Source organism: Macaca mulatta, chromosome 12, assembly GCF_049350105.2.
Source record: "Macaca mulatta isolate MMU2019108-1 chromosome 12, T2T-MMU8v2.0, whole genome shotgun sequence".
Lineage (NCBI taxonomy): Eukaryota > Metazoa > Chordata > Mammalia > Primates > Cercopithecidae > Macaca > Macaca mulatta.
The window spans coordinates 74656210-74670636 of NC_133417.1; the positions used below are offsets into that span (position 1 = coordinate 74656210).

The 14427-nt window shown below is 44.0% G+C and overlaps 1 protein-coding gene across 3 annotated transcripts in view; it reads left to right on the forward strand.

Annotated features, from left to right (window-relative positions):
* The first annotated feature begins 507 nt into the window (after positions 1–507).
* The window catches only part of KLHL23 (kelch like family member 23), a 55122-nt gene continuing 41202 nt past the window's right edge, over positions 508–14427 (forward strand). For 2 of the 3 annotated variants that reach the window (XM_077956445.1, XM_015110330.3), the window contains exons 1-3: positions 508–763; positions 1680–2894; positions 7938–8090. In XM_077956445.1, the coding sequence (XP_077812571.1) occupies positions 1682–2894; positions 7938–8090 (1366 nt within the window). In that variant the 5' untranslated portion in view covers positions 508–763; positions 1680–1681. 3 annotated transcript variants of the gene reach the window in all.

Here is a 14427-nt window from a genome sequence, read left to right on the forward strand (position 1 = left end):
CGACTGGACTTCGCCTTGGCCCCGGCTGCCCAAAGTTTTTCTCAAAGCTTCAGCTTAACCCCTGATGTGCTCACCAGCCCCAAGGCGCCCTCCTGAGTGCTTTGCGGGGGGTGGGATGGCGTTTGTGGGAAAGGCCGGCTGCTTCTGGCATTTCAAAGGCGCCTCCAATCCCTGACCTTTAGTTGTGCCGCATTCTCTCCACTCTTTCCCCCTTCTCTGTCCTCACAATTGGGTCTGGGCTGGTGAAGCCTACTGAGGGAGGGGAGTGTACACACACGCACACGCGCGCGCGCGCACACACACACTCATATATGGTGTTATTAATAATTCAGGACTCAGGTTATCTAAGAGAAGACGCTCGACCGGGTGTGAAAAAGCGCGCGGGAGAGCGAGCGAGCCAAGGAAGGGGAAGGCGGCGGCACGAGCTGTCTCCCGGGGAAGCCGTCCCACCTGCTGTGGGGGGCGCCGCCGGGGAGGGGCCGAGCCGCGCGCACGCCCGCACGCCCCGCCCCGCTCGCCGCGCTGCCCGGCGACCGGGGAGTTCCCGCGAGTGGCTTCGCGCCCAGACCGCGCGGGGGGCTGTTCGGGTGGAGGCGGGGGAGCCACCGGGACACCAAAATAGGAGCTGCTTGTGGGGTGGAGCGGCACTAGCTGGCGGCCTCCGAGCGCCTCTTCCAAAGATGGTCAGAGGGGCCGGAGGCGTCCCCGCTCCCGCTCGCTGCTAGCCCGCGGGCCAGCGCCGCGTCCCGAGCCCCGGCGGGAGGTAGGTGCGGTGTGCGGACCCGCAGTCCGAGGCCGGTCTGCAGGGAGCGAGCGGGGCCGGGCGCGGGGAGCGGGGCCGGGCGCTGGCAGGGAGGCCGCGCGAGAGAGGAGCATAGACAATGGCCGCGCGGGCGCCTGGCCGGGCCGAACGCGTTGCGCGGGTGCTGCCTGCGGCGTCCTTCCCACACCTGCACGGAGCGCCAGGCAGAGGGACGCGGGCACCGGGCCCACGGGCGGCATGCGGCGCCCTCGAGTCCAGCCCCGCTCCTGGCCCCGGGGCGGGGCGGTCTCCGGGCGGGAACGTGGGCCAGGGCCCAGGCGCGGGACGCGCAGCGCGCGGAAACCCCTGCGGCGGGCGCGGGGGAGGGGGCGCGGGCTGCAGGGGCTTCGCCGGGCCGCCTTCCTTTCTCTCCTTCCTTAAACGAAAGGGCTCAGGATTTCCCTTTTCCGAGACCTCTTCTTGTCCTTTTATATTTCCATCATCCCTTTCTTGGCATTTCGATGTGATTTGAAAGGGAGACGAGCTCGGGGAAAAGGTTGAATTGGGGCCGAGCCGAGACAGCTGAGGTCCGGCCTGGAGTGGGGTGACCCTCGGACACTTTCCTTGCCTAGTGTGGGATCTGGTCTCCTGAACGCCAGGCCAGGGTAGATTGCAGTGAATGGAATAGCAAATCAGTACTCTCAAAAGGACTACTGAAAAATCCGGGGGCATCATTTCAAGCCCCGAACTACCCTGAATTTAAATTGACCACCATATAAATGATCAAACTGTCCATCCACATTTTGCATTTATTATTTAGAATGCTGAACTTAGTCCAATTTTGGAGTATATCCGATGCTAGTCAGTTATTTAGCATTGATTATTTGAGATAATGTGCAAAATTGAAAACACATTTGTTATTTCGTATTTATTGCAGCCATGGCTCTAAAAGGACAAGACGATTATATTTATCTTTTCAAGGATTCAACACATCCAGTGGATTTTCTGGATGCATTCAGAACATTTTACTTGGATGGATTATTTACTGATATTACCCTTCAGTGTCCTTCAGGCATAATCTTCCATTGTCACCGAGCCGTTTTAGCTGCTTGCAGCAATTATTTTAAGGCAATGTTCACAGCTGACATGAAAGAAAAATTTAAAAATAAAATAAAACTCTCTGGCATCCACCATGATATTCTGGAAGGCCTTGTAAATTATGCATACACTTCCCAAATTGAAATAACTAAAAGAAATGTTCAAAGCCTGCTTGAGGCAGCAGATCTGCTACAGTTCCTTTCAGTAAAGAAGGCTTGTGAGCGGTTTTTGGTAAGGCACTTGGATATTGATAATTGTATTGGAATGCACTCCTTTGCAGAATTTCATGTGTGTCCAGAACTCGAGAAGGAATCTCGAAGAATTCTGTGTTCAAAGTTTAAGGAAGTGTGGCAACAAGAAGAATTTCTGGAAATCAGCCTTGAAAAGTTTCTCTTTATCTTGTCCAGAAAGAATCTCAGTGTTTGGAAAGAAGAAGCTATCATAGAACCAGTTATTAAGTGGACTGCTCATGATGTAGAAAATCGAATTGAATGCCTATATAATCTACTGAGCTATATCAACATTGATATAGATCCAGTGTACTTAAAAACAGCCTTAGGCCTTCAAAGAAGCTGCCTGCTAACCGAAAATAAGATCCGCTCTCTAATATACAATGCCTTGAATCCCATGCATAAAGAGATTTCCCAGAGATCCACAGCCACAATGTATATAATTGGAGGCTATTACTGGCATCCTTTATCAGAGGTTCACATATGGGACCCTTTGACAAATGTTTGGATTCAGGGAGCAGAAATACCAGATTATACCAGGGAGAGCTATGGTGTTACGTGTTTAGGACCCAACATTTACGTAACTGGGGGCTACAGGACGGATAACATAGAAGCTCTTGACACAGTGTGGATCTATAACAGTGAAAGTGATGAATGGACAGAAGGTTTGCCAATGCTCAATGCCAGGTATTACCACTGTGCAGTCACCTTGGGTGGCTGTGTCTATGCTTTAGGTGGTTACAGAAAAGGGGCTCCAGCAGAGGAGGCTGAGTTCTATGATCCATTAAAAGAGAAATGGATTCCTATTGCAAACATGATTAAAGGTAAGTGGAGATTATGTTTATTTTGTATTTTTTAGATGTTTGGGGCTAGGCCAGCAGTCTCACTTCTCTTGAATTTATCACTTTGGGATGCTATCTAGGAACTATAGTGAATTATATAAATAATGCTGCACAGAATGTTCCAGATAAAAACAGGATAGCATAGTTCCCAACTTGTCTAAGAGTTATGAGAATTTATATTCAAGTCAAGGGCTAGATGAAGAGACAAATCTGGACAGTTTTTCATTTTTTCGTGTTCTTAAAATTGCACCCTTTTAAATTCTGCTTTAAAATTCTGCTGTTCAACTTTTTTCCTCTCAAAATACGCTGATCAGCTTTCAAGAGGTCCTTCATTAAAACCTTGGAAGGTTTGGTCCCTACAGGATGTAACAAAGTACATTCTTCCAGGAACTAGAGACAACCGCTGCTTTTGCAATTCATTCCTTTCCGAGAGGGGCAGACACCATACTCTCCCTCATGTGGCCCACAGAACCTGGCACACCCCTGGGTCTCGGTATCTGTCTGATAAACACTATTTTCTTCTGTGTTTGGCGATTTGTTAGCCTTGCTCTCCTTCTCTCCCACTGGAAAAAAAGTTGAACCGGAATCTTATTTCATTGTATTTATTCATTGGTGCTGAGGAGCTGTACAAAAACAACTGGTAGGTTGTTACCAAATTTGTATCATTTTGTCCCAAATGTTTCTTCCCAGGCTTTTCTGTTTCTTTTTTAATGCTAGTGAGAGTGTGGGAATTTGACCTGGTCTGGAAATCTGACCTGGTGTGATCCTTGGATGACAGGCAGGAAGCTGAGAGGCAGAACAGTCCTGGGATCAAGCGTGCTGCCTCTGAAGCTAAACTGCCTGCATCCAGATCCCTGCTTTCCTCTTACTTGCTGATGAGCTCTGGCAAATTGTTTAATCACCCTGTGCCCCCGTTTTGTCATCTGTGTAATGGGGATGACAATATTACCTAGTCTCGGATCATTGAGAGGATTAAATGAATCTATGCTTGTGAAGTGCCTAGAATAGTGTAAGCATGCTATACACAGAGTAAGCATGCTATAAATGTTAGGCATGATTGTCCTGAATGTCGGTATTGAAGGACATGTCAGCTCTGATAGAGCAGAAATTCATTTCATGTTAAGTCGTGACCACTCTCACACCAGGGTGGGAGAAGGTAGCGGAAAACCCGGTGCTGTTGCTCCCCTGGTTTTTGGCTTTGCCTGAGCCTCACCACTACTTGGCCATTCCAGGAGGGCTCTGAATGTCCTGACTCCTCTTCTGCAGAAGAAACAAGGGAAGTCCATATATTTAAGCAGCTATTGTAAACTAGCATACATTTCTGATTCTGTTTTTTAAGGATGATGTAACAGTTTCAGTGGTTTTGTGGTTCAGAGTATATTTCTTTCTTTTTTTTTTTTTTTGAGATGGAGTCTCACTCTGTCTCCCAGGCTGGAGTGCAGTGACGTGATCTTGGCTCACTGCAACCTCTGCCTCCCAAGTTCAAGCAATTCTCCTGCCTCAGCCTCCTGAGTAGCTGGGATTACAGGCATGTGCCACCACACCTAGCTAATTTTTGCATTTTTAGTGGAGACGGGGTTTCACCATGTTGGCCAGGCTGGTCTTGAACTCCTGACCTCAAGTGATCCCCCAACCTCGGCCTCCCAAAGTGCTGGGATTACAAGGGTGGGTTCAGAGTATATTTCTTTGAGAATGAAAGCTTATTGCTTTACTGAAATTTTTAAAATTTATATTTAGAACAGTGCTTGCTGAAAAAAAATATGCTGCGATGGTGTGTCTATTGTGAAAGAAAAGCCATATGTGTGCTTGCCTTAACCTTGAGTGGAGAGGGAGACCCTCATACCTCAAAGTCCTCCCTCACCTGCTAACTGGGTCTGAAATTCCAGTTTTATACTGTGAACTCAAAGCTTTGATTCTTGTTTATATCTAGTCATCCCAGGGAGAGGTAACACTTTGCCAGTTATGTGCAGTTTTGACTAATACTTGTTTTGGTGGGTGGACACATACAGAATTTTTTTAAAACAATTTTTAAAGTTTTATTTTTAATTTTTAAAAATAGAAATGGGGGTCTCACTATGTTGCCCAGGCTGGTCTTGAACCCCTGGCCTCAAGTGATTCTCCTACCTTGGCCTCCCAAAGTGCTGGGATTATAGGTGTGAGCCTCCACACCCAGCCATACTGAACTTTTAGATTCCCATTTTTCGGTAGAAAGGATGACATTTTTTTCAGTTCGTTTTATTTTGTAGACTTGGAGTGAATTAGCAGCTTTCTCTGGTAATGAACTTAATTTGGGTACAGTCAAATTTAAAATTTATTTCCGTTTTTGGTCCTAGACCCAAATTAAGTTCACTAATGTACAGAGAGGAAATACATACTTGGCTGTTTAGGAACTCCTAAGTCTTTATTTTTTTCCATTATAACTGCTCTACTTATAAACCCACTTTTATTTTGGAATAGAAAGGAACAAGAAGATTGAACTGTATCCTGCAAAATAGTGCTAAGTAAAAGTTGGTGGAAAGACAAAACCAACATTTTCAACTAAAATGATCCTCATCATCTTTCTTCCTTTTTTCATCGTCCCTCTGAACCCATTTCCTCCCCCTCCTCCTCCTCCTCCTTTCCCCCTTCTCCCTCCCTCCTCCTCCCTCCCCCTCCTCCTCCTCCTTCCTCCTTCTTCCTTCTCCTCCTCCTCCTCCTCCCCCTCCTTCCCCTCCTTGCCTTCCCTCCCCCTCCTCCTCCTTGTTTTGGCATCAGTGATTCCAGTTTTCCCAGCTCAGGACCTCAAAATCAGTCTGGTTTGCCTCTGCCTCAGTCAGTCATCAAGACTGTGTGTTTTACCTGTCTCTTTCCTCTATGCTCTTCCCTCCATACCCAAAGCCCCTTCAAAATCAGGCCCTTGAGACTGCCCACCCTGGCCAGTAACTAGATCTTTCTGGTACCTGTTCTTCCTTTGTTAGTCACTCTATTACTCTGTTTAAAAATCTTTAAAATCTGGCTAAATTAAATCCAGATTCTTTGTTGGGCGTCAGTATCCTTTGCTATATGGCTTCAACTTACCGTGCCAGCCTTAAAGTCCCATGTAACAACCCCCAGTGTGCCATCTGGCCTGGTCAAACTGGGCTACTTGACATTGTCCAGTAAGCCTTTGCACTGGCTTTTCCCTCTGTCTAGAATGGCCTCCTCTCACGCATACCTGCCAACTTCCTACCATCACCCAGGTCAAATACCACCACCACCTGCTGTGATTTCCCTTGTCAAATGCAGGGTTTCCTTGCCCTGACCATGCCCAGCAGTTCATCTGTCCCTTTTTAATTGTGTTTCTTCCATTTTATACCTACTGTTCTAATTGCAGCCACTTAACAACAATGGGGATATGTTCTGAGAAATGTGTGATTAGGCAATTTTGTCATGTGAACATTATACTTACACAACAGGCTATACCATACTAATAGTACAGCCTAACACACACCTAGGCTGTGTGGTATAGCCTGTTACTCCTAGGCTTCAGTCCTATACAGCATGTTACTATACTGAATACTCTAAGCAATATAACACAATGGTGAGTCTTTGTGTATCTAAACATAGAAAAGGTACAGTACAAATACAGTATAAAAGATAAAAATGGTAGACCTATTGAGGGCAATTACCACGAATGGAGCTTGCAGGACTGGAGGTTGTTCTGGTTGAGTCAGTGAGTGAGTGGGGAGGGATTGTGAAGGCCTAGGACATTACTGTACACTACCGTAGTCTTTACTTTTTACTTTTTTTGAGACAGGATCTTGCTCTGACACCTAGGCTGGACTTCAGTGATGCAAACATAACTCACTGCAGCCTTGACCTCCTGAGATCAAGCGATTCTCCCGTCTCAGCCTCCTGAGTAGCTGGAACTACAGGCATATGCCATCACACGTGGCTAATTTTTTATTTTTTGTAGAGATATGGTCTCACTTTGTTGTCCAGGCTGGTCTCAAACTCCTCCTGGGCTCAAGTGATCCTCCCTCCTCAGCCTCCTAAACTGCTGGAATTACAGGCATTACTGTAGACTTTGTATGGCTTACAAAAATATTTTCTTTGTCCTTATTCTATAAGCTTTTATATATATTATATATATATAACTTATTTATTGATTTTTTTTACTTGTTAAACTTTTTTGTTAAAAAGTAAGACACAGACACACACATTAGCCGAGGCCTATACAGGGTCAGGATCATCAGTGTCAGAATCATCAATATCACGGTATCTTCCACCTCTACATCTTGTCCCACTTGCAGGCTTCCAGGGGCAAAAACAGGCATAGAGCCGTCCTCTCCTATGATAACAATGCCTTCTTCTGGAATACCTCTTGAAGGACCTGCCAGAGGCGTAGATTTATTTACACCAGCATCACCAGAAACACATGAGAATGCTTTATGTCATGTCTTTTTTTTTTTCTTTTTTTTTGAGATGGAGTCTGGCTCTGTCGCCCAGGCTGGAGTGCAGTGGCCGGATCTCAGCTCACTGCAAGCTCCGCCTCCCGGGTTTACACCATTCTCCTGGCTCAGCCTCCCAAGTAGCTGGGACTACAGGCGCCTGCCACGTTGCCCAGCTAGTTTTTTGTATTTTTTAGTAGAGACGGGGTTTCACCAGGTTAGCCAGGATGGGCTCGATCTCCTGACCTCGTGATCCACCCATCTCATCCTCCCAAAGTGCTGGGATTACAGGCTTGAGCCACCGCGCCCGGCCTACTATGTCATGTCTTTAAAACAGCTACAACAATATCACTAGGTGATAGGAAATTTTCCACTCCATTATAATTTTATGGAGGTCATTATGCATGGTGCATGGCTGTATTTGTGTGCACGTCTCACCCTCTCTTAAGAGCACAAGGAGCCTTCTCTCTTTATTCTTTTGTCCCTTATAGCACTTAGCACAGTACCTTGCATTTTACCATCAGTAATAACAAAAACAACAATGTATTTAGCCCAGTGTTCCCTGCACAAAAGAACAAAAGATCAATCTAAAGATGTGATTTTAATTAATACATAGGTGTGGGAAATGCTACTGCCTGTGTCTTACATGATGTTATCTACGTCATTGGTGGCCACTGTGGCTACAGAGGAAGCTGCACCTATGACAAGGTTCAGAGCTACAATTCCGACATCAACGAATGGAGCCTCATCACCTCCAGTCCACATCCAGGTAACAGAAATACTATCTCAAATAGTATATGTTGTGATGCAGTTTATCAGCATAAACAATGGCTTAAAATGGGCTGGAAAGAGAAAATGCTGATTTTATTATAGACTATACATGGGCAGAATTAAAAGTCTCAGAATATTCATATATATCCACCCAACAATAATCACAATGAGATTCTGATTGGGTCACATCTACAAATATTTTCCCTGATGTCTTTATACAGTGCACATTATAAGTTTATGTGGTCAAAAATGTTAGCATCTTTAAAATTTTTTTCCACTTAATTCTTTTTCATGTTTTCCTTTCTGTGCCATCTTTCATTTACAACATGAATTATATAAAACACAATGTTCATAAGTAGCTGAAAAGCACCATTCTATCAAATAGTCAGAAAGGGTACCCAGTGATCGAAGTTCAGCTAGAGATTGTTTCCTGTTTTAGAAGCATGTTCTTTCTAGGTTTCACTTACTATTAAGCACTCACTCCTACAATGTGCAGAGCCATATGTTGGCCTTACCTTAACACTCATACAGGGAACATGCTGTCTGCCCATAAGGAACGGCCTGCCTTCTTGAATGTCTTTTGTTGTTTGACTTGTCTCTTTGTGAAGAGCTCAGAGGGAAGCACAGGTTTTAGTCTGTTTCAGTTATGCCATAGGTTTAAGTTACTTTCATTAGGAAAGATTCACATCATCATACCACCATGTTACCTTGAATCATTTTCCATAGAGCATCAGGCTTCCATGTGGGTCAGTGGAGAGGGTAGTTGAAATTCCAAGCTGGAACCATCTGTGAGAACTAGTAATGCTTACCATAGATCAGGCATTGGCTAAGTGCTTCATATGTGTATTACCTCAGATTCTCGCTACAAGTGTGTGAGCAGGTATTGTTTGTCACTGTTTTACATATCTGGAAATGGAGGCTTAGAAACAATAAGTAACTTTTCCAAGGTCACAGTTTCACAGTTTGAAAGTGGTGGACCAGGATTCAAAATCTGGCGGTCTGATTCCATAACTTGTGCTGTAGCCACTAAACAGTCTGCCTCTCCTTAAGGGAGCAGACTCTCCTGCTTTCAACCAAGGCAGCTACTTCCAGCCCATACATCATCTATCCCATATGATGGTTCAGCTGAAGCACACCTAAATCTGGTGCTGCATCTCCATATGCCCAGGCTTTGCATGAGAAGAAACTTCAGCCACAGGCTTCCCTGGCTCCAAAGACGTCATGGAATGGGTAAACTTCTGCCTCCTAGTAGCCCAAATGGACCATCCCAGACTCCCCACCACTTTCTGCTGTCATCAATGAGTTATAATGGAAAGGAATAATAACAACTCATATTGAGTAATAGCTAGCATTTATTTAGTTGGTGTGTGGCAGGCACAAACTATTCCAGTAATTTTACATGTATAATCTGTTTAAACCTCAAAATAATTCCATGAGCTAGGTACTGCTCTTAACACATTTTATAGGACACTGAGGTACAAAGAGATTAAACAAATTGCCCAAGGTTAGCCAGCTAGTGCTTATTAGAACTGAGGTTCAAACCTACACAGTCTGGCTTGAACTTCACTATTAGCTCACCTGAACCTCATGTTAACCTTAGGAGTTAGATGTTACTCTGCCTATTTTGTGGATAGACTTATCTTTACAAAGAAAATCCAGTGTATGAAAAGTCAGAATTCATAAATTAGAGGGCAGTTATTTATATTATAAACTTAATGTATATGTCATTAAGAGGTTCCCTCAAAAATAAGTTTCCCATAACAGATTTCATATAGCTTATTAACTACATGAAAAGGAGTCTGAGAAACAGTGTCACTTTGGACTTAATCCAAAGTATTAATAAGCCATGGCAAATTAAAAATCCAAAATAAATGTTAAATTGTAGTATAAATCAATGGTAACATATAATACACATCCATGTGTAAAGTTTTGATTTACGTTGAACTTTTTCCTGATGAAACATAAAAAACAGATTTTAAATCAGTACCTTGCATGATGTGTTCTATTTAGCTTTCACAGTCCTTAAAATATTTTTGAACTGGCTTGTTACCAGTATTTAAAATTTAGGAGATTTCAAATAAAAATCATGATTTCTGTCTTTTAGAAGAAATGGGAAGACCCTCCAGCCTTGGATGTATTCCTTCTAGGCAGCAGTCACGGGAGCCGGGGACAGCTGTTCCCTTAAATGAGGCTTGTGTGCTCCGTTTCACCACGGTCCTTCCAATTCTCCTCACATCACTGACCTAGGGGTCCTGTGCCATTGTTTTTCTTGCTCCCGGCTGGCTTTGCTCAGCTAGTCTGTTAAATCCTTAAGCTCTTGAAGGCTGTGTATCTGCATCCATTGAATTATAGCAAGGTTTGTTTCTTATGGATTTTAGCAGCACCTCCTGAGGAATTAAAATGTCATCCTTGAGTTGACCCCATAGAGATACATTACTTACACTGAGAAGAAATGACTACTATTATTTTTTAAAGATAATATAAGTATTATATTTTATCTTAACCCCTTTAATGGGGTAGTTTGTATAATTGGAAAACACGAGACTGTAGTTACATTGAATTCAAGGTGACATTTATTGAGACCCTATATTGGAAAAGGTAGGATTCTGATAATTATATAAGATGATTAAGTGCTAGTCTCTACTACCATAGGAGCTCAGAATCCAGGAGCAAATAAACATACATAATGGAAATACAGGGCAGTCTCTGCTAAGTTCTGTAAAAACAAGTGCTATTGAAATTGAGAATAAAGAGAGTGTAAGTCTAATTAAGGGAAATCTGACCATCTTAGAATGCTTCCAACGGTGGGTGGTTTTGATCTGGGCCTTAAAGAATGGCCCCAGATAAGGAAGGTAGTTCTTGAGGAAGGGTTTTTCTGGCAAGAAGTCAGTCCAGTGGAGGAAGGTGGAAAGGAAAGTTTCAGGTGTATTCCATTACCTGGGAGTAGACGTGAATGAATGGAATGTAAGAGGGTAGAATGGGAGATCGGTTGGGAGAGCTCAGTTGGAGAGCATGTCATGGAGAGCTTTGAATGGCAGTCTGGGTAATATTTTTTGTTTGTTTTTTGAGATGGAGTCTCGCTCTGTTGCCCAGGCTTTAGTGGAGTGGAGTGATCTTGGCTCACTGTAACCTCCACATCCCAGGTTCAAACTATTCTCCTGCCTCAGCCTGCCGAGTAGCTGAGATTACAGGTGCCACCACTATGCCTGGCTAATTTTTTGTATTTTTAGTAGAGACGGGGTTTCACCATGTTGGCCAGGCTGGTCTCGAACTCCTGACCTTGTGATTCGCCTTCCTCAGCCTCCCAAAGTGCTGGAATTACAGGTGTGAGGCACCACACCCAGCTCAGTCTGGGTAATTTTTAAAATGCAGAATCATCAAAGGTTTTCAAGCAAGAGAATGATGTATGATCAGGTCTAGGTTTGTTTTTGTTGTTGTTGTTGTTTTGTTTGTTTTGTTTTTAAGACAGTCTTGCTCTGTTGCCCAGGCTGGAGTGCAGTGGTGCAATCTTGGGTTCAGCGATTCTTGTGTCTCAGCCTTCCAGGTAGCTGGGATTACAGGCATGCGCCACCATGCCTGGCTAATTTTTGTATTTTTTTTTTTAAGTAAAGATGGGGTTTCACCATGTTGGCCAGGCTGGTCTTGAACTCCTGGCCTAAAGTCATCCACCTGCCTCAGCCTCCCAAAGCACTGGGATTACAGGCCTGAGCCACTGAGCCTGGCCCAGCTCTGGTTTTAAGAAGAGAACTCCTTTTAGGTAGATTGGGAGAAAGACAGCAAGGGGATCTACTAAGACTATTGTGTTTAACCAAGGGAGAAATGCTGAAAGCCTGAAGAAGTGGTAGAAGTAAAAAGAGGAGCTGATGTGATGAATGTCATGGATTCAACAGCTGATTGCTTCCTTGACTGACAGCATACAGGCGATGAGGGAGAGAAAGGAGTTGACGGTTATCTCAGGGGCTCTGGCTGGTTCTCTGGGAGAATGGGGAGTACTGAAGGAGAAGCTGACAGGAAGGGAGAAGAGGGGAAGTGATGAGCTCAATTTTGTAGTTTAGAGTGAAGGAATCGTTGGATAACACAAAAGAGCTGTCCAGCAGGCAAAGGGAAATGTGGGTCTGCAGCTGAGGAGGAGGGAGGTAGCTGAATGTAGAGATCTGGGGATTGTTTGCTTGGATGGTGGCTGTGGGTATGGGGATGAATACAATGCCTTGAGAGGGTGGGACCAGCAATACAGCTATGGGCAGAATCCTAGGAAAGGGGCAGAGCTGAGGGATAAGCTGAGGAAGAAGAGTGTGTGAAGAGCTGAGAGGAAGCAGTATGTGATAAAGAAGGACCTGTGGAGAGCTGTGTCAAGTGGGGAGAGAACTTTCCTGGCGCTGCCATTTATTTACCTGCCTTGCCATAGGCAAGTAGATTAAGCTCTTGGGCCTTACTTTCCAGTAAAATCAGGAAGTTGGACTACATAAGCTTTACAGGCTCTTCAATGAGAAAATATATTAGGAAAAAAAATTGAAATCATTTCAAATGGATGTTGTGGTTTTCTCTGAATCCCTCTAGCTGTTTGTTCATATCACTCATCTAACACTGAATACAGACTGCCGTGTGTTGATGTTTTATACTTGTGTGCAAACTTTTGAGCTGTGACAGATGGCGTCACTCCCATTCTTGATTATTCATTTGTTCACTCATTCACGTCTAACGTATCTGCTGTGTGCATCCTACATGCTGCTATATACACAGTGCCAGGAGCACAGTGAGCAAGGCACAGTGCCGGAGCCTCAGTGGCTTAGAGGGATTCACCAACAAGAAAAAAAGCAGTTACAACTCGGGAAGAAAAAGTTCCTATCAACAATAATAGAACATGTGTTGTATTTGAGTAAAAGAGAAAAAATCATTAGGAATCACTTTACTTTAAATATTTTTACTGCTATAGGAAGACTGAGATGGCTTTCTTAATATATGAATCAAAAATTGGGGTGTTTTGATAAACTGAGTAATTTAAGAAAAGCCTAGTAGGTGATGTTGAAGCACTTTCACCAAATGATAACATTTTTGAACTATTATTAATTTTCACAATAACCATTAATTGAATGATTCATATAATTGATAGAAGCAGTGTTTCACAAGTACTTGAAACAAGTAAATCCTATAAAAATTCAACATATAAATAACTGGAAAGTAACAAATGAGTTTTTAAGAAGTAGGATAATTATTTTCTTAGATGTCAGTAACTTGAGAAAAATATGTGGAAGCAAAGCAAAAATGCAATCTTCTAAGACTTTCCTTAACTGTCAGAATCTAGGGAGGGCCGGACACAGTGACTTACACCTGTAATCTCAGTGCATTGCTTGAGTCCAGGAGTTCAAAACTAGCACCTGGGCAACATAGCAAAACCCCATCTCTACTAAAAATACAAAAATTAGCCAGGCATGGTGGCGTGCACCTGTAATCCCAGCTACAGTGCACACCTGTAATCCCAGCTACTTTGGGTGGCTGAAGCGTGAGAATCCCTTGAACCCGGGAAGCAGAGATTGCAGTGAGCCGAGATTGCACCACTGCACTCCAGCCTGGGAGACAGAGTGAGACTCTGTCTCAAAAAAAAAACTGAGAGAGAACTTTACTGATAAGAAGTTGTCTTCCACTCCTAAAGAGGAAATCACTTTTTTGTTTGTTTGTTTTTTAGAGACAGGGTCTCACTGTGTTGTCCAGACTGGCCTTGAACTCCTGGGCTCAAGCAATCCTCCAGCCTCAGCCTCCCCAGTAGCTAAGATTGCAGGTGTACACCACCACACTCATCTGGAAATCACATTTCTAATTGTATTATTCTTTCTAAAGAGGGGCTTGCTTATTATAAGCTTTCCTTCTACATTATAATGTGAGGACACATTGGGACACAAGTGTACAAAGTACAATTAATTCATTATTCAACAAATGTTTATTGAATTCTCACAAGGTGCCAGACAGTTCCCATTCTCCAATTAGGAATAGATTAGTGGGCAGGACACAGTTCCTGTGCTGCCAGGAGGGAGAGAGAGACGATAAGAAACACACCTGGCCAGGTGTGGCTCACACCTGTAAGCCCAGCACTTTGAGAGGCTGAGGCAGAGGAGGATCTCTTGAGGCCAGGAGTTGTAGACCAGCCTGGGCAACAAAGGGAGACCCCATCTCTACAAAAATACAAAAATTAGCCAGTTGTGGTGATGTGTACCTCTAGTCCCAGCTTCTTGAGAGGCTGAGATGGGAGGATTACTTGAGCCCAGGAGTTTGAGGCTATATTGAGCTATGATTATGCCATTGCTGTCCAACCTGGGTGACAGAGCAAGACCCTGTCTCTA